The 18,031-nt window shown below is 64.5% G+C and overlaps 1 protein-coding gene across 6 annotated transcripts; it reads right to left on the bottom strand.

Moving 5' to 3' along the window:
* Positions 1 to 1,179: 1,179 nt before the first annotated feature.
* UBTF (upstream binding transcription factor) lies at positions 1,180 to 15,237 on the bottom strand. 6 transcript variants are annotated; one of them, XM_080633698.1, is made up of 22 exons: positions 15,130 to 15,237; positions 12,024 to 12,119; positions 9,740 to 9,915; positions 9,439 to 9,522; positions 8,837 to 8,992; positions 8,400 to 8,464; positions 7,769 to 7,889; positions 7,265 to 7,375; positions 6,865 to 6,998; positions 6,338 to 6,479; positions 6,003 to 6,044; positions 5,453 to 5,566; positions 5,198 to 5,353; positions 4,801 to 4,956; positions 4,487 to 4,597; positions 4,320 to 4,408; positions 3,699 to 3,888; positions 3,292 to 3,339; positions 3,042 to 3,110; positions 2,560 to 2,706; positions 2,146 to 2,265; positions 1,180 to 1,796 (listed from the first exon to the last, which is right to left on the bottom strand). In XM_080633698.1, the coding sequence occupies exons 2-22, from the start codon at positions 12,079 to 12,081 to the stop codon at positions 1,683 to 1,685; spliced, it is 2,403 nt and encodes an 800-aa protein (XP_080489824.1). In that variant the 5' UTR covers positions 12,082 to 12,119; positions 15,130 to 15,237; the 3' UTR covers positions 1,180 to 1,682. The 6 variants fall into 6 exon arrangements, with proteins under 6 accessions (XP_080489824.1, XP_080489823.1, XP_080489822.1 ...); XM_080633697.1 differs by lacking the exon at positions 15,130 to 15,237 and adding an exon at positions 14,717 to 14,844; XM_080633696.1 differs by lacking the exon at positions 15,130 to 15,237 and adding an exon at positions 14,566 to 14,703.
* Between the last annotated feature and the right edge of the window lie 2,794 nt (positions 15,238 to 18,031).

The raw sequence follows: 18,031 nt of genomic DNA, 5'->3' as shown, positions 1-18,031 counted from the left end.
GGCGGCGGTGGGAACACTCAGCGGGATCGAGGGCCCTCAATGGGGGGGTGGCATTAAAAATAGAGGGGGGGGGGATGATGAAATTCCAAACTGGAAGCCAAGGGAATGGGAAGGGGATGAGGGATGGACACACGGACACACACACACACACACTGGCCCAGGGGGATTGTCCATATGGTACCCCCCCCCCCCCAACAGGTTTGGGTTCAACTGCCCCCAAATGGTGAGGTTTCAGCCCAATTTGAGGCTGGGAAGAGGGTGCCCCCCCCCCCCATCCTCCCCCCCAGCACTGAGGGGTCCATGGGGGGGGGTTGGGGTGACTCAAATGGGGGCTTTGAGAGCAGCAAAGCGGGGGTGGCCCCCCCTAAACCTGGAGCTCCCCCCCCCTTCCCCACTCTGAGCTGAGATTTGAGGAGAAAGAAGAGGAAAATGGTTAAAGTCCCCCCTCCATGTCCCTGTGACCCCCGGATCCTGTCCCCCAATCCCAGCTCCTCTCCAGGGACAGGATGGGGGGGGACACACTCTGTGCTCCCCCTCATACAGCAGGGGCCCCGGGGGGGGGTCCCCCATTGCACTGGGTGCTTCGGGGGGGCCGTGGGATTGCTGGTGCTTGTGTCTGCTTAAAAAGGGGGGGCCCAGAGCAGGACCCCCACCCCTGCACCCACCCTGTCCCCACAGCCCCATCCCGGGGGGGGGCATCAACCCCCCCATCAACCCAAGATATATTTACAGCATGGATGGGGGGGCAAAATGGGGGTACGGGGACAAGGGGAGCGCTGCGGGGGGGGTCATCCCCCCCCCAATTTGGGGTGAAGGGAGAGGAGCAGCTTCACCAGGGATGGAGGGAAAGGGGGGGGGGCAGGAAAAAAGAAGGAATTTTGTGATTTGATGAAAAGGAGGAAAAAAATAAAGTGTAAAATAAAACACAACGGGGGGGGGACACCCGAAAACCCCCCCCTTGGTCACACTGAGCAGTGACCCCCGGACCATGGCATTGTGGGGGGTCACTCCCCCATTCACACACACACACACGCACCCCCCCCCCCCCCAAACCCATCCCACCCCCCCAGCGGGTCCCGGTCCGTGGCTGTGGATCCCAAGTGGATGCGAGGTCCCAGTGCGGCTTCCAGGCTGTACAATGGGGGTGTATGGGGGGGGACACCCCGACAATGGGGGTTGAATGGGGGGGGACACCCCGAAACACTGGGGGGGTGCACAAAGGGGGGAGGAGGAGGAGCCATCATCCCAATGGCTGAGTCCTGAGCAGCTCGGCTCATGCTCGGGGGGGGGGGGGGGGTTTATCCATTTCTGAGAGTTTTAATATAAAAAAAAAAGGGGGGGGGGGGGATTTTTTTCCTGTTTCTCCTTTTCTTTCTGTGAAGTCCAGAGCTGGCAGTGGGGGGGGACAGGGCGACCCCCCAAAAACAATGAAACACCCCCAAAAGTAACAACAATCGCCCCCCCCCTTGCTAAAGGGGGTGCAGGGATGGGGGGGTCACCCCTTCTACCCCTGCCCCGGTTCATCCCCCCCCACAGTGATGGTGGAGGGGTCCCTCCGGCCCCCATGCCCCGGGCTGGGGGTCCCAAGGGGGGGGGGCTGCGGGAGGAAGAGGTTTGGGGAGGTGGGGAGGGGAATTTGGGACCAGAACCGAGAATCCCAAGGACGTTCCGAAGAGCCGGGCTCAGTTGGAGTCGGAGTCGGAGGAGTCCCCCGAGGAGGAGGAGGAGCTGCTGCTGCCCTCGGAGTCGTTGTCATCCTCATCCTCATCATCCTCATCCTCATCGTCATCGTCGTTCTGGGGGGGCAGAGAGGACATTGGGGGGGGGTTAGCAGCAGGGAGCAGGGGGGGCCCATCCTTTCCCCATTCACCCCCTGGGGGGGGGGGGGTGTCCAGCCCCATCCCTCCCATCACAGAGCACCCAGAGCAGGGATGTGTGGGGCAGGAATGAGTTTGCCAGGGCTCAGCTTGGGGTGCGGGGGGGGCACAGCGGAGCAGCACGCGGGGGCCCTACCCTCACCTCTGCCTGGCTCCACGCCCCTGGGGGGGGGCACCCGACCCGCCTCGGGCCTCAGTTTCCCCCCTCTAAAGGCAAGGGGAGGAGGAGGCTGAGCTGCGTGCGGGCAGCGCGGGGGGGGCACCGTACCTGTCCGGGGCCGAGCACAAGGCAGGGACACGGTGTCTGCCCCCAGCGCCATCCAGCGGGCTCTGGCCGCACTCGCACCGGTGCGCGCCCTTCACTGCGGTGACTTACGCGGCTTCCCCACTGGCGCAAACGGAGCCGAGACCGCGCTCAGAATCTCCAGCGGGAAAGAGACAGGAACGTTCCTGGGCCCCACCCGCACCTCTACGGCTGCTCCCGGCTCCGCGGCTGCTCCTCGCGCCCTCCCCGGGGCTATGGGGCTTGGGGGGGGGGCTCACCCCGGTCCCCTTTGCCTCCCCCCCCTCTCTGCCGCGCTGCGATCGGAGCCCGGCGGCTTCACCCCCCCCCCCCCGGAGGAGGGGGATGTGGGGCAGAGCAGTGGGTATGGGGCGGCCCCGGCACCCGCCGCAGCCTCACCTCGTCCCCGTCGTCGCTCTCCTCCTCGCTGCTGGACTCAGAGGAGTCGCCGCCTTCCTCCGATGAGTCCCCGTTGTCGTCGTCATCGTCCTCGTCTTCATCGTCGTCTTCCTCCTCCTCTTCCTCCTCATCGTCATCTTCGGATTCCTGAGGGGCGAGAGGAGGGTGGTTATGGGGCAGCAGCACCCATGGGTGCATCACCCCATCCTCAGCCAGCCATCAGCTTTTGGGGTCCTCCAGCCATGGAGCAGGCTCAGGGGAGCTCCTGCCCCACAGCTCATCCAGGGGTTCCCCCTGTCTATGCTCCAAACAGCCTCCTGGAACGAGTGTGTGTGTGGGGAAATGATCCACGAGGTTCGGAGGATGGATCTGGGGATAGCCTCTGCATTATTGCCTCACGGAAAGGGCAGCAGGAAGCAGCAGGGATGCCCTGAAGCAGGGAAGAGGGTGCTGGGTGCCCAGCACAGGCATCGCGCACTCACCGACTTGGACTGCATCGTTGGCTTCATCTTGGGGTTGGGGCCCCGGATCTTTCCTATGCTCTTGCGCTTCTGCAGGGGGGAGAACAAACCCAAACCTTTCAGAGCTGCAGAGCTCGGCTCCTTCCCCGTGCCCAGCCTGGAGATAACCCCGCTGCCAAACAGTGCGGGGCTCCCCTAAGCTTGGCTCATTCACCCCCCAGCCAACCCAGCCCCAAGCCCCCCACATCCCCCCCATTGGGTGGGTACTCACGTTGGAAGTGTGCTCCTTGTAGGCAGCGCGCTCCTGGGGCGAGAGGCTCTGCGGAGACAGGGGGATGGTGAGGGGATGGAGTGGGGGTGGAGAGGGGATGGAGAGGGGATGGAGAGGGGCATGGAGAGGGGATGGAGAGGGGATGGAGCGGGGATGGAGCGGGGACGGAGAGGGGACGGAGAGGGGATGGAGAGGGGATGGAGAGGGGACGGAGCGGGGGACGGAGCGGGGGACGGAGCGGGGGACGGAGCGGGGATGGTAGCAAGGATGGTAGCGGGAATGGAGCGGGGATGAAGCGAGGCATGAAGCAGGGATGGGAGCAGGGATGGGAGCAGGGATGGGAGCAGGGATGGAGCAGAGACCACGCCAATGGTCCCCAAGAACTGAGCGCAGGGCTGGGTGCTCACCTTGAGCCAGATGTCGAGGTGCACCTTGTACTGCTTCTGCTGCTCCTCCGCCAGCTTCTTGTAGTGGTCCTTCTGGCCCTGGGAGATGCGCTGCCAGCGGCTGCCGATCTCCACCATGCGCTCCTTCAGCGGGAGGTGGTTCAGCTCCCCGTTGGACAGCAGCTCCTGGGAGAACTTCTGGTAACCGTTCCTGCAGGGGGGAGCACACAGGACGTGCTGGATAGAACTGAGGTGTCCCTGGGCACCAACCCCCTCCATCCCCAGCGTGGTCCAGCTCCAGCCATAGAGAATCACAGCATCAACCAGGCTGGAAAACAGCTTTAAGATCAAGTCCAGCCATTCCCCTTGTCCCATCCCTTGTTCCTTGGGAGCAGAGCCCAGCCCCTCCTGGCTCCATCCTCCTCTCAGGCACTTGCAGGGAGCGATCAGGTCCCCCCTGAGCCTTCTCTTCTCCAGACTGAACCCCCCAGGTCCCTCAGCCCTTCCCCATCACACTGTGCTCCAGGCCCTGCACCAGCTCCGCTGCCCTCCTCTGGCCCCGCTCCAGCCCCTCAATGTCTCTCATAGTGAGGAGCCCAGAGCTGAGCACAGGATCCCAACATTCCAGGCCCAGGTACTCACATGGGGGGTTTCTTCGGCTCTCCCTGGAACTTCATTTTCTTGGCAGAGTTGGTGGAGCACGGCGGAGCCCGCATCTCGCTCAGCTCCCTCTGAGGCACAGGACAGAGCGGGGTCAGGGGCACGCAGGCTGCGCCCAGGGCCAGCGGCAGGGGGGAGCAGGGACCCACCTCGTATCGCTTCTGGTCCTCCGCTGCCTTCTTGATCCACATCAGCTTCTCCTTCTTCTCCATGTTGTTCCAAGTGGCCTCCATGGCCTTCAGTGCCTTTCCCCGGTCATTCTATGGCGCAGACCCCCCCCCGTCACATTAGATGCGCCCAAGCTGCCACCCCCAGCTCCATCCCAAGGCACCCGCTCCAGTGAGGGACCCTTCTCCCCCCCCCAGCCCCAAGCTGCTGCCGCAGGTATGAACCCAGGCAGGGAAGCACGAGGCAATCCCGGCGCTGCTCCCGGCTCCAGCTGCATTCCCGGCCTGCCCCTCACCTTGAAGCGCGCCAGGTAGTCCCCGATGACGCTCTGCTGCCAGATCTCCTCGGCTGTTTTGGGGGACTCGGGCAGCTTCCCGCGCTCCTCCTTGTCCGAGCCGTGCTTCTTCTCCGACTGCGCCTTCATCGCCGCCTCCCGCGCCTTGTACTTGGCCTGCGCCGGGTGCAGGGAGGGGGTGAATGAAGGGACCCCCCCACCCCCTCAGCCCCACAATGGAGGCTCAAGGACCCCTCTGAGCTTCCTTTAAGGTGGGTTTTGCCCACCCTGGGCAGAGCCGGTGGCACCCATCGGTGCTGGGGAGACCCCGCAGCAGGACCAGCACAGAGCAGCGCTCCTCACTGGGAGATGCCCGATGGAGGCAGGGATGCAGGAGCAGGATGGGGACGGCACCCACCTTTTTCTTCTCGGAGAGGTCGTTCCACATGCGGGCCAGCAGCCGGGTGAGCTCGCTCTCCGACAGCTCCGGCCGCTCCTCCTGCAGCTGCTTCCGCTTCTCCTCCGAGAAGATGAACATGGCAGAGATGGGCCGCTTGGGCTTCTCCGAGCTGGCCTGCGGGGGGGAACAGGCGGTCACGGCCGGGGTGAGCCCACGGAGGGACCCGCAGCCTCTCCCCACGCCCGGCCCCATCGCTGCGGCCGCTGCTCTCACCTTGCCCGTCTCCGGGGAGGATTTCTTGGATGCAGGACTCGTCGCCCCTTTCCGGTTGCTGCCCAGCATCTTCTCCTCGCCCAGCACCCGCTGCTGCTCCTCCTCGGGCAGGCTCTGGGTGGCACGGGACAGGGGACACGGTGAGACGGCCCCGCGCTGACAGGGCTTGGGTGCCATAAGGGAGCAGGGGGAACTTAATGCACTTCAAAAGCCACCCCAGCACTGGGCACTGCAAGGCTGGGTCACCCTGCCTGTGTCACCCCCTTGCTGGGCAATGTCCCTCCCTGCTGCAGACTCAGCTCCTTCCTCTTAGCAAAGGGAAGGTGCCCGGATCCAGGTGCACCCCTGGGTTATCCATCCCTGGCAGTGCTCAAGGCCAGGTTGGACACAGGGGCTTGGAGCAAGCTGCTCCAGTGGAAGGTGTCCCTGCCCGTGGCAGGGGTTGGGACTGGAGGAGCTTTAAGGGATTCTGTGATCTCAGTCCCCAGCCAGGGCTCCCTCCCCTCATTCGGGGTCTCCAGCACCCCGTGGCTGAGCCCCCATCACTCACCTCCAGGAAGCGGAGCAGCTCGATCTCGTAGTCTTTCTTTTTCTGGAGGGGATGGAGATGTGGTTACACACAGACCCCCTGCCCCATCCCTGCCTTGTGCGGTCCCTGACCCAGCATCAGCCCCCCCCAACAGCATCCTTCATCCTGACCATCACCTGGTCCCAGACACGCGCGGGGACACAGGACCACAAGAGGAGACCACCAAGAAACTGATGGTGAGGATGACAAGAAGAGGCACTGAGGAAGGACGAGGCTGACCCACAGCCCGAGCTCTCCCTCCCCTCCCCTCCCTCCCCGCAGCACTGCTGTCCTCCCGCCTGCCCATCCTCACTCACCTGATCACACTTTTTGTGGTAGGCGTCCTTTTCCTTCTGCGAGAGCAGCTTCCACTGCTGGCTGCACAGCACCATCCGCTCCGTGCTGGGCACGTCCTTCATGTTGGCCATCAGCTCTGCACAGTACAGGGAGTAGCTGTTCCTGCAACCAACGGGGAGACCCAGCGTTAGGGACAACCTGCACGGAGCTCTGGGTGCTAAGAGCCCCACGAGACCCCCCCAGGGCTGCTGTGCCCAAGGTGCCTGAAGTTTTGAGGGAGCTCTGGGCTGGACCCCTTAACCCGGCACATGCAGCATCCCCATAAACCTCGCTCAGATCCTCTGCAAACACGCATTTAATGTCTATTAAGGACCAGTGTATTTAAGGACCAGTTAGATGGGCTCACGAACATGGTCCCGGGAATGATTTGGGCTCTCAAAGCCAGACAGAGCCTCAGTTTCCGCATCAGCAAGAACCAGCATCTGCCAAGTGGTCACCGGGAGAGGGACGGATCCCCCTCATGCAGACAGGGAACGACAGGACTCACGGAGGGGGCTTTGTGGGTCGCCCATCAAACTTGTCCTTGAGCTGGCGCTCGGCCTTGGTGAGGGTGGAGCGGGTGATGCCCTCCTCGCTGATGTTCAGCTCTGGGTGCTTCTGGATGTAATCCCGCATGATCTCCTGCAAAGGACGGGCACAGGTCAGCAGAGCGGCTCCATCCCCGCCTGGCTGGGGCCGGAGGAGGAGGAAAGAGAAGCCAACCACTGCCCTAACAGCTCCCAAGGGATGCTTTGCCCTTCCCCACGCACGGCTGGAGGAGGCAGGGCTCAGACTCACCAGTGACCTGCAGGGACCTGCCTGAAGCCCTGGCTATGGGGTGAGGCTGGATGGCCTCGGAGTGAACACAGGGATGAGTGTGGAGGGGGACGGGTGAGGCTGCTCCCTACCTCGTACTCCTTCCGCTGTTCCAGGGCCTTATGAATCCATTTCAGCCTCTTTTTATCCGAGAGTTGAGACCACTGCTTGCCCAGCGACTCTTTCACCTCCTTCGTGGTGGCCTGAAAACCCAAAGCCAGAGGTGAGGGCAGAGGGGTAAAACCCACAAAAAGGGGGGATAAAAAGGTCCAAAAACAGCGGAGCCGAGCCGGGCCGGGGCCGGGGCTGTGTGCGAGTGAGGGCCATGGCCAGAGGTGTGAAGTCTGTGCTGGGAATCCTGCCTGCCTGCCTCAGCCTGCGGTCAAACTGCAGGCAAAAAGCACTGGGGTCTGTACCCCCTGAGCCTCTTCCAGCTGTGCAGAGCCCCTCCTTACCTCCATCCAGCTGTGGGGAGCTCCCAGCGCTGTCTTCCAGCCCGTCCCCCCCCCAGGATGCTTCTCGTTTCCCCCTCCTGTGCGCCAGCGGCGGGGCCAGCGCCCTGCAGGCTCACGCTCGCTCCCTCCCACCCTACTCACATCTGGACGCACTTTCAGGTAGATCTTCTTCTCGTGGTTGTACCACAGCTGCTGCGGGGTCTTGGGCTTCTCGGGCACGTCCGACTTCTTGGCGTTCTGGATGAGATCCGGGTGATCCTCCCTTTGCCCGGCAGGGAAGGGAGAGCGTTACGGAGGGTGCAGGAGGAGGAACACCCCCTAAGCCTCCCCAGTGAGGGGCAACCATCACTGCAGGGCTGAGCCTCAGGGACTGCGCCGTCCAGGAGGGGTTTAGGAGTCTGCCCCCTCCGGGAACAGCATCAGCTTTGAGCAGCCCCTTTAATGCATCCCTGGAGCAGCCGCAGGGCATTGGGAATGCTGGGATCCATCTTGGTCACAGCGACCACCTTCAAAGGGAAGGTCTGGGGGGAATGGGTCACTTCAGCTCTGAGCAGGGCTGGGGGCAGAGCTCCCGTCCTCCCCTTGCAGCCCCCAGAGCAGGGCTGATCCCTTTTGCTTTGGGGCTGCCCTCAGGTGCCTTCTCCTTGCTCTTTCTTTCCAGCATCTCCCCTTCCCTTCTGCCCTCACGGTGCCCACTGGGGCTTCCTCCCTGAGCTGCACACAGCAGAGGAGACCGGGTCTGCCTGGAGGGGCCTGGGGCTGCCCCACTCACCTGAACCTCGCCAGGTTCCTCTCAAACTCCTGCTTCTCCCGCTGGAAGTCCTGGATGTATTTCATCTGGGGACACAAAGCCACCAGGGAGGTGAGATGGGGACGTCTCCTCCAGCATCTCCCATAGCTCGGGGCAGATCCTGCCCCTGCATCCCTCCCGCAGCGCGACTGAACCCCAGCGCTAAACACGGATCCACCCAGCAGCCAAGCCACCAGCCAGGTCCGTCTGGAAGAGACGGACCAAGGGACCAGCCTCCACCCCACGGATGCTGGGAAGCAGGGCAGGAGAAGCAGAGGAGGTCCTACTGGTCTGACGGGCCTGAGCAAGCACCTGAGGTTCTCCCATTCGGAGCCTGGGCTCTGCTGGTTTCACTGGGAAGGCAGAGCCCGGCACGAGGAGGAACACAACGGGAAGGGGCTCAGACTGCCCCCCTGTACCTTTTTCTTCTCGGGAAGCTCCTTGTATTTCTTGGAGAGGATCTTGGTGAGATCCAGGTTGCTCATTTCGGGGTGCAGCTTCGCGTATTTAGCCCGCTTCTCCATGAAGAAGCGGAAATAGGGAGTCAGGGGCTTCTTGGGGAAGTCGGGGTGTTTCTGGGGAGACATCGGAGCAGCACGCGCTGAGCGTGGAGCCGGCACAGCCAGAGCCCACCCAGCGCTGCCGTGCTCCGGCTCCCTGCCCCGGGAACCGCGCCATCCCAGCGCTGGGAATCCCGGGAGCAGCCTCCAGCCGGCACAGAGCGGTTGTGCTGCAAGAGGGGAAACTGAGGCAGCGGGAAGGGGACGGGGCAGAGCATCGGGTGCCCGGCAGCCAGGAATAGGCCGGCAGTTTCCTGGCTCCCCCCGGAGCTAAACTTGGATGCAGCAGCAGTGACTGTGTTCCACGTTCCCTGCACTTGGCCAGGACCCAGAGCCTGCGGCCTCGGGAGCCGGGGCAGTGGCGCAGGGATTACAGCAGGGAGGTGCCTGCAGGGGCCCTGGTGACAGCCCCTATCCAGGGGAACCCCCTCCAGTGTCCGACCCCAATCCCTGCCGGATACCTTGAGCTTTTTGCCCTTGTAAGGATTCTTCACGTGCTCTTCAGCATCCATGATGAGCTCCGTGAGGGTCCGGAACTTCCTCACCTATGGGTAACGGAGGACACAAGTGTGAACAGGCAGATTCCCGCTTGGCATCATCCCATGGTATTCCCTAAGAGCACCATCCCAACGCCACTGAGGGGCTCCCAATGCCAACAGCAGTGGGACGGCAGCAGCACTAAGGGGGCACTGACTCCAACAGCCCTGGAATGCCACTGGGATACCTGGTCCCCCTCACAGACCGCCCCCATCCGTCAGGTACCTCATTGGAAATCTCCATCCACTTCATCTTGCACATCTCCCCCGAGAAGTCCTTGAAAGCCACCTTCTCCCAGTCCAGGTGGGACTCGGTGGTTTTGAACTTGCTCCCGTCGTTGGAGGGCAGGTTGTTCTTCATGCACTCCAGCAGGGTCAGCATGTCCTCCTGAGACCAGCGCTCTGAAAGCAAAGCAGCAGGCTTAGGACCAGGCACCATTCCCGGCGGGATACAGGGACGACAGCTCCCGGCGTGCGGCTCCGGCCCGGGACGTGTAATGCTGCCTCTCGGGATTAAAGGGATGGGGCTGCTTCCATCACCCTGGAGCAACTCTCTACAGGCCAAAACAATCTGGGCAAAGCTGAAAACGCACTTGGGAGGAGGCAGGGAGCTCATCCCGGCGCTCCATCAGATACGGGGATGCTGGGAGCAGAGGGGTCATTCCCTCCGCACGGCAGAGCTCTGCGGCCAAGGAGGAAACAGGGCACCCCACTTTCCAAGTGTTAAACGTGCATCCAGAGCAATGGGAAAGCCCCAGCGCTGCCTTTCCTTCATGTGGGAGAGCCTCAGCATCCCATGGGATGGAGCTCCATGGTGACCTCTGCCAAGGTCAAAGCTCAGAGCCCTCAAAGCGGAGCCCTCAGATGGGGACAGCACAACCGGGCATGGATTGAGGGGAACACAGAATCATGGAATCGACCAGGTTGGAAAAGACCTTTTACTAACATCCAGTCCAACCCTTACCCAGCGCTGCCAAGGCCACCCCTAACCCATGGCACTGAGGCCTCGTCTCCACGGGGTGTGAACCCTTGCAGGGACGGTGCCTGCAGCCCTGCCCTGGGCAGCCTGTTCCAATGCCTGAGCACCCTTTGGGGCAGGAATTGTTCCTCAGCTCCATCTAAACCTGCCCTGGTGCAGCTTGAGGCCGGTTCCTCTTGTCCCATCCCTTGTTCCTTGGGAGCAGAGCCCAGACCCCTCCTGGCTCCATCCTCCTCTCAGGCACTTGTAGGGAGCGATCAGGTCCCCCCTGAGCCTTCTCTTCTCCAGACTGAACCCCCCAGGTCCCTCAGCCCTTCCCCATCACACTGTGCTCCAGGCCCTGCACCAGCTCCGCTGCCCTTCTCCGGACCCTCCGCCTCCAATCCCAACTCCCCACTCCTCCCTCCACCCCCAGCACTGATTTCACCTCCTGGGCCTCTCACGTTGGAGGTTCTCTGTGAGGGATTCAATTGGGGGGAATGGAAAGAGTCCCCCATAAAGGGAGCCCAGTGGCTCAGAACGTGCCTGCACGCTCCTTCAGAGCCCCAAAACCTCAGAAAGGGGGAAAAGAGACGGGAATTCCCTGCTACAGGGAGGGGGACTGGAGCTGAGCACCAAACCCCACATTCTGCCTCCCTATTTTCCCATCCACTTCCCAACTGCAAGGAGATAGAATGGAGCCGTGGAGTTGGTGCTCCCTTCATGTGCAGAAAGCAGAAGCAGTAACAGCAGCTGGACCATGAAGCTCAAGTGGGGAGGGAAAAGGGGCTGAGCCCCCCCTAACCTGCCCCATGCCTCAGTTTCCCCCTCTCCAAAGCAGGAACCCCCGGGGACCTTCACCCCCGGGTGACCCTGGCCAAAACAACCCAGGAATCCCACGGGAACTGCAGAAACCTCCCAGGACCCCTCCCCAGGAGCAGGATGGGGGCATCGGGGGCCCCGTGCTCTGCACCCCAACATCCCCATCCCTGCCTCTGTGGAGCGCCCAGCGCCGCGGTGCCGGGGGCGCCCTGAGCCCGATTTATCCCGGGCAGCGCCGGGGCCGGCTCTATATTAGGAAAGCTTTCCCGGTGTAATTAGATCCCGCTCAAGCTCCGGTGAAGGACACGTGCTCCGGCCGGGTCCACCGGGGCATGGGAGGACACGGGCTGGTTTTGGGGTGCTGGGGGAGCCCAGGGGGTGCCCTATAGGAAAGGTCCCTTTAGCTCCTGTGTCTTCTTGTTTTCCTGCCCCTCTTCCAATCAGAGCTGAGGCTCTGATGTCATCCCCAGGGCTGGAAGCCGGAGAGGCCCAAGGTAACGGCTCCTAATGCAGCCCAGATGTGAGCAGGGGAAGGCAGCACCTCTTTGTGCCGGCCCCCCCTTCCTAAACACCCCCCAAGCCACAGCATTCCCAATCTCCGCATCCGTGTGCGGGATCGGGATCAACACCCCCCCCCCACCTTGGGATGCTCCATCCCTCACTCAGCTGCACTGATTGATGGGGGTCTCTCTGTGAACCCCACGGCATGCCCATGGCATGCGGGGCTCACCTTGGTTTTTGGGAGCTGTCATTTCCAGGTCCGCAGGGCACTCGGCTTCGCCGTTCATCCTCCTCGCTCGCTACCGGAGATCACTCCCGCTCGGCTCTGCGGGCAAAGGAGAGCCCTGATGACACCCCCCGCGGCGGGACCCGACCGGGATCCACCCCACATCCAGCCCTGGGGGGTTTGGGGTGCAGGAGGTGGGGTCCTGAATGGTGGCAGGACCCCCCCCTGCTGTGGGGAGAAAAGTGGGGCAAGGGAAAGGGGCTCAGGGTGATGGGATCCAAGGGGAGAAGGGTTTGAGAGGGATCTGAGCCAACAGAGCTGCGAGGGGGGGACACCAGGGATCCACAGAGATCCTGCTTGGAGGAGAGAGGGATCCCCAGATCCATTTGTGCCCATTTGGGGGGCTCTGGGGGAGCCCGGGGGGAGTCAGGGCTCTCCCATGGCTGGGGCCACAAGCGAAGGGGGATATTCCAACAGATCCCAGCAGGAGCACCTCATGGCTCCATGGGGCAGGATCACGGGGGGGGGCGGAGCAAGCGAGAGGCCTTAAGGGGGGCACCCCATAACTTATGGGGGGGAGCAGGACGTGGGGGTCCCCTATGGGGGGCCCACGGAGGGGGTCACAGAGCTGAGGCCTCCGGGCATCACCCACGGAGCCGGGCCTGGGAGCAGGGCCCAGGCCTGGGCAGGGGGCACCGGGCCCAGGGGAGCACCCGGGCACCGGAGGGGGGGGGTGCGGGACCCACCGGGAGCCAGGCTCGGTGAGGGGGGGGGTGGGTGCGGGAGCCCCGGGGATCCCGGGGGAAGAGGTGAGGGGAGAGGCGGGATCGTGGCGGGAGGGGAGGGATCCACCGGATCCATCGGGGCGGGGCGGGGCGGGGGCCATGGCGCTGCGCGCGCACAGGGATCCCCGGGGGGGGGGAGGTGCGGGATCCCCCCCGGGGGTGGAGGGGGGGGGGGAAGGACGGGACCGGATCCCGCGCCTGGAGGGGGGGGCAGGAGGAGGAGGAGGAGGAGGCGGGGGAGGAAGGGGCCGGGCCGCGGGCGGAGGCGGGGAGCCCGCACATGCCCTGCGCCGCCGGCCAGCGCCAGTCTCCTCCTCCGCCAGGCAGCAGGAACCGGGTGGGACCGAGCGCGGGCGGCCCCGGCGGCGCCTCCCCGGCCCCCTCCCGCACCCGGTGCCCTCCCGGGCGCCAGCGAACCGCGCTCCGCCGCCCCCCCCGCTCCCCCCGCAGCGCACGGGAACACAATGGAGGCGAGTGCGGGGCGCCGGGGCAGCGGATGGGGGGGGCGCGCTCCCCCGGCCCCCCGGAGCGATGCGGTGCGCGGCGGGTCCCGCACCCCCCCCATCCCCGCGGCTTCCCCATCCGCCGTCCCCGGCTCCTCTCCCCCCCCTTTCCGCTCCCCGTGGTTACCGGCCGGCGCTCTCCGCCGCGGCACACAATGGCCGGGCTGCGCCCGCCTCCGCCCGCCGCTCCTTCCCCTCCACCCGTGCAGCCGGCGCGGTTATAAAGCCGAGACAAACCCACCTCTCCGGGCTGCAAGGGGGAGGAGGAGGAGAGGAGAGAAGGAGGAGGAGGAGGTGGAAGGAGGAGGAGGAGGAGGGGGGGAGCTCGAGCCGAGCCGCCGCAGCCCCAGCCCCGCGCCGGAGCCGCTGGGGGAAGGAGAAGAAGAAGAAGGAGAAGGAGGAGGAGGAGGAGGGAGAAGGGGGGGCGGGGATGCCCGGCTGGGGGCGGCCGGGCAGCTGCAGGAGCCGGGCGAGGGCAGCGCGACCTCCCCGCACCGACCCCCGGGGAGCGGCTCCTGCCCAATCCTCCCCCCCGCTCCCCACCACCGCCGCCCCCTCCTCCTCTCCCCCCCGCTCCGCGACCCCTCCTCGAGCCCAGAAGCACCCACCCACACCCAGCGGGGGGCTGCAGCCCCGCTCCCGGTCCGGGGGGAAGAAAGGAAGAGAAAGAAGCGAGGGGGGGGGCGGGAGCGGAAAAAAGGAAAACGGGAAAAAAACACAAAAAAAAAGGAAGGGGGAAAAAAAAGGAGGGGGGTATAGGGAAAAAGGGGATAAAAGGGTGAAAATCGAGGTAAGGGAGGTGCGGGGCGGGGGGGGGGAGCGGACGAGCCCGGGCACGCACCGGCGCCGAGCTCCCCGCCGCGGCGCGGGACTCACCCGGGCTGGGGAAAAACAAGCGCGGAGCGCTGGAAGCCTGCCCCCGAAATCCAGCTGCGGCAGCCGGGAGGGAGGGAGGGCGAGCGGGAAGGAGGGAGGGAGCGAGGAGGAGGAGAGGGAAGGGAAGGGAAGGAGGGAGGGGGGGGCACACCGAGGCCGCCGAGCCGGGCGCTCTCCCCCGCCCCGAGCCCCAGCGCGGTGCCCCCGCGGAGCGAGCGGCGGCGGCTTCCTGCCCGCGGGGCCTGCGCGAAAACGGCGCCTTTTGTGCCCTGGATTCGGTGTAAAAATGCGGCTTTTCCCCCCAGAAAATACCCCCTGGACCCCCCCCGTCCGGCGGCCTGAGTGCCCCCTACCCGCGGAGCGGCGGCTGCGGCCCCTTACCGAGCCCGGTGCGCGGCGGCGGGACCCGGGCAGGAACAAAGCGCCTCCTCCAGCCCCGCCGGCGGAGCGGAGCGGCGGCGAATGGCGAGCCCGGGCGGCGCAGGCAGGGCTGAGCTCGGCTCCGTTCCGCTCCCCCGGCGCAGGCACGTACCTGCGGGCCCGCGGCTTTGGGGGGCCGCGGCTCGGCGGGGCCGGGGCTCGCTCGGCGGGGCCGGGGCGGGGAAGCGGCGGTTGAACGGCGGCCAGCTCTGCAGCGCTGGCCCCGGGCGTGGACGCGCTCCAGTCCCCGCAGAGACGATCGCGCTTTCCCCCGCCTCCATGGCGCTGCGTTCGCTCTTCCAATCAGCCGGGCTCTGCGCGCCGGGGTCCGCCGCCAGCCTCCGCCGCTCCCCGAGCGCCGCCGCCCCGCGCTCCCGCCGCCTCCGCCGCCTATTTTATTGCTCTTTGCTTTTGCAACACTGTGGCGAGAAGAAAAAGAGGAGGAGGAGGAGGAGGAAGGAGCAGAGGAGGGAAAGGGGGGGGAGGAAGGGGAGAGAAGGGAGGAAGAAAAAAAAATCTCCTTACATGTGCAACAATCCTCGCCCGGCGTTTGCATGAGAAAAAGGAGATAAAAAGACGAAGGGGAGGGAGCCGGGGGGGGGGGAACGGGACCCGGTGGGTCCCTTCGGTGGGTCCCTGCCCGCCCCGCGGCCCCGGGACACGGCGGCGGGGATCCCCCGGCGGGGCGGGCGAGGGGCAGTTTCCTCCTTCCCTCCCTGCGCTCCCGTTCTCTCCTCTCCTCTCGCTCTTAATTTTTTTTAATGCAATTTCTCCAACTCCACCTTTGTTGTGTTGGGCGTCATTCCCCGCAGCCAATCCCGGCCGGGCAGCTGCCTGCACATTACCGGCCATCCCGAGCTGCCTGCACATTGCGGGCTACCCCCGGCTGCCTGCACGCTGCTACCGGCCACACCGCGCTGCCTGCGCCGCGCCGGCCGCTCCGATACCGCCCGCCCGGGCCCGGCTGCTCCAGGCCGCGGCGCGCTCCCGGCACCCTGCGCGCTGCCGCCGAGCTCCGGCCATGGCTGCGCTGCCGCCGCCGCCGCCGAGCTCCGGCTGCTTGCGTGGTGCTGCCTGCGCGCCGCTGCCTGCTGCTGCCTGCCCGCTGCTGCCAGCGAGCTCCGGGTATCTGCAAGCTGCCGCCTGCCCGCGTGCTGCCGGCGAGCTGCGGCCATGTCTGCACTGCCGCTGCCTGCGCACTGCCGGAGCCTGGCAGCTGCCCGCGTGCTGCCTGCGAGCTGCGGCCATGCCACCCTGTGCTCCTGGCTCCCTGCGCGCTGCCGGAGCTTGGTATCTGAGTGCTAACACTGCCCGTGTGCTGCCAGCGAGCTCCGGCCACGTCTGTGCTACCGGTTCCCTACCAATCACCGGTGCTTGGCATCTGCCTGCTGCCGGATGCAATGCGCTATCGCTGCCCGCGTCCTGCCTGCGAGCTGCGGCCATGCCACCCTGTGCTGCTGGCTCCCTGCGCGCTGCCGGAGCTTGGTCCCTGGGTGCTACCGGCTGCAATGGGCTATGGCTGCCCGTGTGTTGCCGCTGAGCTGCGGCCGTGGCTGTGCCACCGGCTGCCTGCACGCTACCGAAGCTTGGCATTGGTGTGGTGCCGGGTGCTTGCACCATCAGTGAGCTCCAGCCCTCCACGTGCTACCGGCCAGGCCGGAGCAGGCAGCTCCACAGGCACCCGCAGCAAAGGGATGGGGAGGGGGAAGCAGTGAAGACCCCCCAGGAATGGGGAATGAGGCCTGGGAACACAGGAATGGGGGCTGCAGGAATGGCCAAAACCCAGGAGGTTTTCACCCCTGATTCTATGTAAAACAGTAATAAATGTGGGTGCAATGGACTCCCCTGTACTGATTTGGGGGTGCAGGGGTGGTGATGGAGTGACCCCAGCTGTGCAAGGGGGTTGTCCCCAAGAGAAGGGTCAGATGGTCGAACAGGCAGAGCACCAAATATTTCACATCCATCACATGAAAATCGTCAGTTTTTAACTTTTAACCTGGATTTGGAACCAAAAAGCCAGGTTTTTGGGGGGAGAGAGGTGCCAGTGTGCTGCAGCCCCAGGGCAGCACAGCTCCCCCCTCCCCAACCCTTGCAATGTGGTTATGGGGGTTTTGCCACCAAGGTGGGACCCCAGAGACCTGGAAATCACCCCCCAGCATTGTGGACCCCTCCAATGTGCACCCCAAACACACCCGCGCTGCTCTGCGCCCTCCCCAGCACTCACCCGATGTGCAGGCAGCACAGAGAGGTGCAGGCAGCCATAGGGGTGCAGGCAGCAGGGCAGAAATACGAGAGAGCTTGACCTAAATTCCACCCCCCCCACCCCAACCCAGGCTGGATCTCGTGGCAGTGACCTCGCTGTTCTCCCAGGGGATAAATCCCTCTTCCCGGTGTGGCAGGAGGGAGGACGGGGCCTTGGGCTTGAAAACTGCAGCCATGTGCTGCTGTTCCCAGAAAACAAGAGCTGGCTGCGGTGCCGGGCTTGTAACATCCAGTGGGATGTATCCCAGCCCCATGGAGAGACTGGGGGCATGGTTAGGGGCAGCCACAGGCACTGACCCCGATGCCTGCCCTATGGCACACAGGAACATCCCTTCCCACGGCCCTGGGCCAATGTATTCCATGAGGAAGCACCATCGGCTGCTCCCATTAATGAGATTACGGGTAATTGGGGTTAATGTAGAGCCTGGGGGGGTGGAGGGGTTTGGGGGGGGGTTACAACAATGTCACTGGTAGGCAGCTCAGTGTGTTCCCCCCAACATGGACACAGGCACAGCCATGGGTCTGGGAGGAATGGGGCAGTGCCATGGGATGAGAGGGGCCGAGCATCCCGGGGATGCCAGGATGCAGCTGTGGAGAGCATCCCAGGATGACTTTGGGGAGCTCCCGCATTCGGGGATAGTTGTGATGGTTGTGGGGAGCATCCTGGGAGGACTGCAGGGATGGCGGCAGCAGGCATCCGGGGGTGCAGCAAGTATCCTGGGATGGCTGTGGGGAGCATCCTGAGAGCATCACTGGGAGCGTCCTAGCATGGCAAGATGCATCGGGTATCCAGGATGGCTGCAGAGAGCATCCCAGGATGGCCACATAGAGCAGCTGGGGATGCCAGGATGCAGCAAGTATCTGGGATGACTATGGGAAGCATCCCGAGATGGCCGTGGGGAGAGTCCCGGGATGGCTGCAGTGATCCCACAGGGAGCCAGGATGCAGCAAGCATCCCGGGATGCCATGGCAAGCATCTTGGTGCAGCTGCACTGAGCATCCCGGTGCGGGGACACCCCCCCCCCAAAGGGTGCTCTTTTGGGGGAGCAATTAAATGAGGGACCCCCCCCAGTGGAAAACAACTCCAATTCCCCTTGGATTTTATTAATTTCTTTATTAAAGCCTAATACAGAGGTGTGGGGGGAGAAATAACCCCCAAAGGTCA

The sequence above is a fragment of the Psittacula echo genome (genome assembly GCF_963264785.1).
Source record: "Psittacula echo genome assembly, chromosome: 23".
NCBI lineage: Eukaryota > Metazoa > Chordata > Aves > Psittaciformes > Psittacidae > Psittacula > Psittacula echo.
This window is presented reverse-complemented; position numbering and strand designations above follow the sequence as displayed.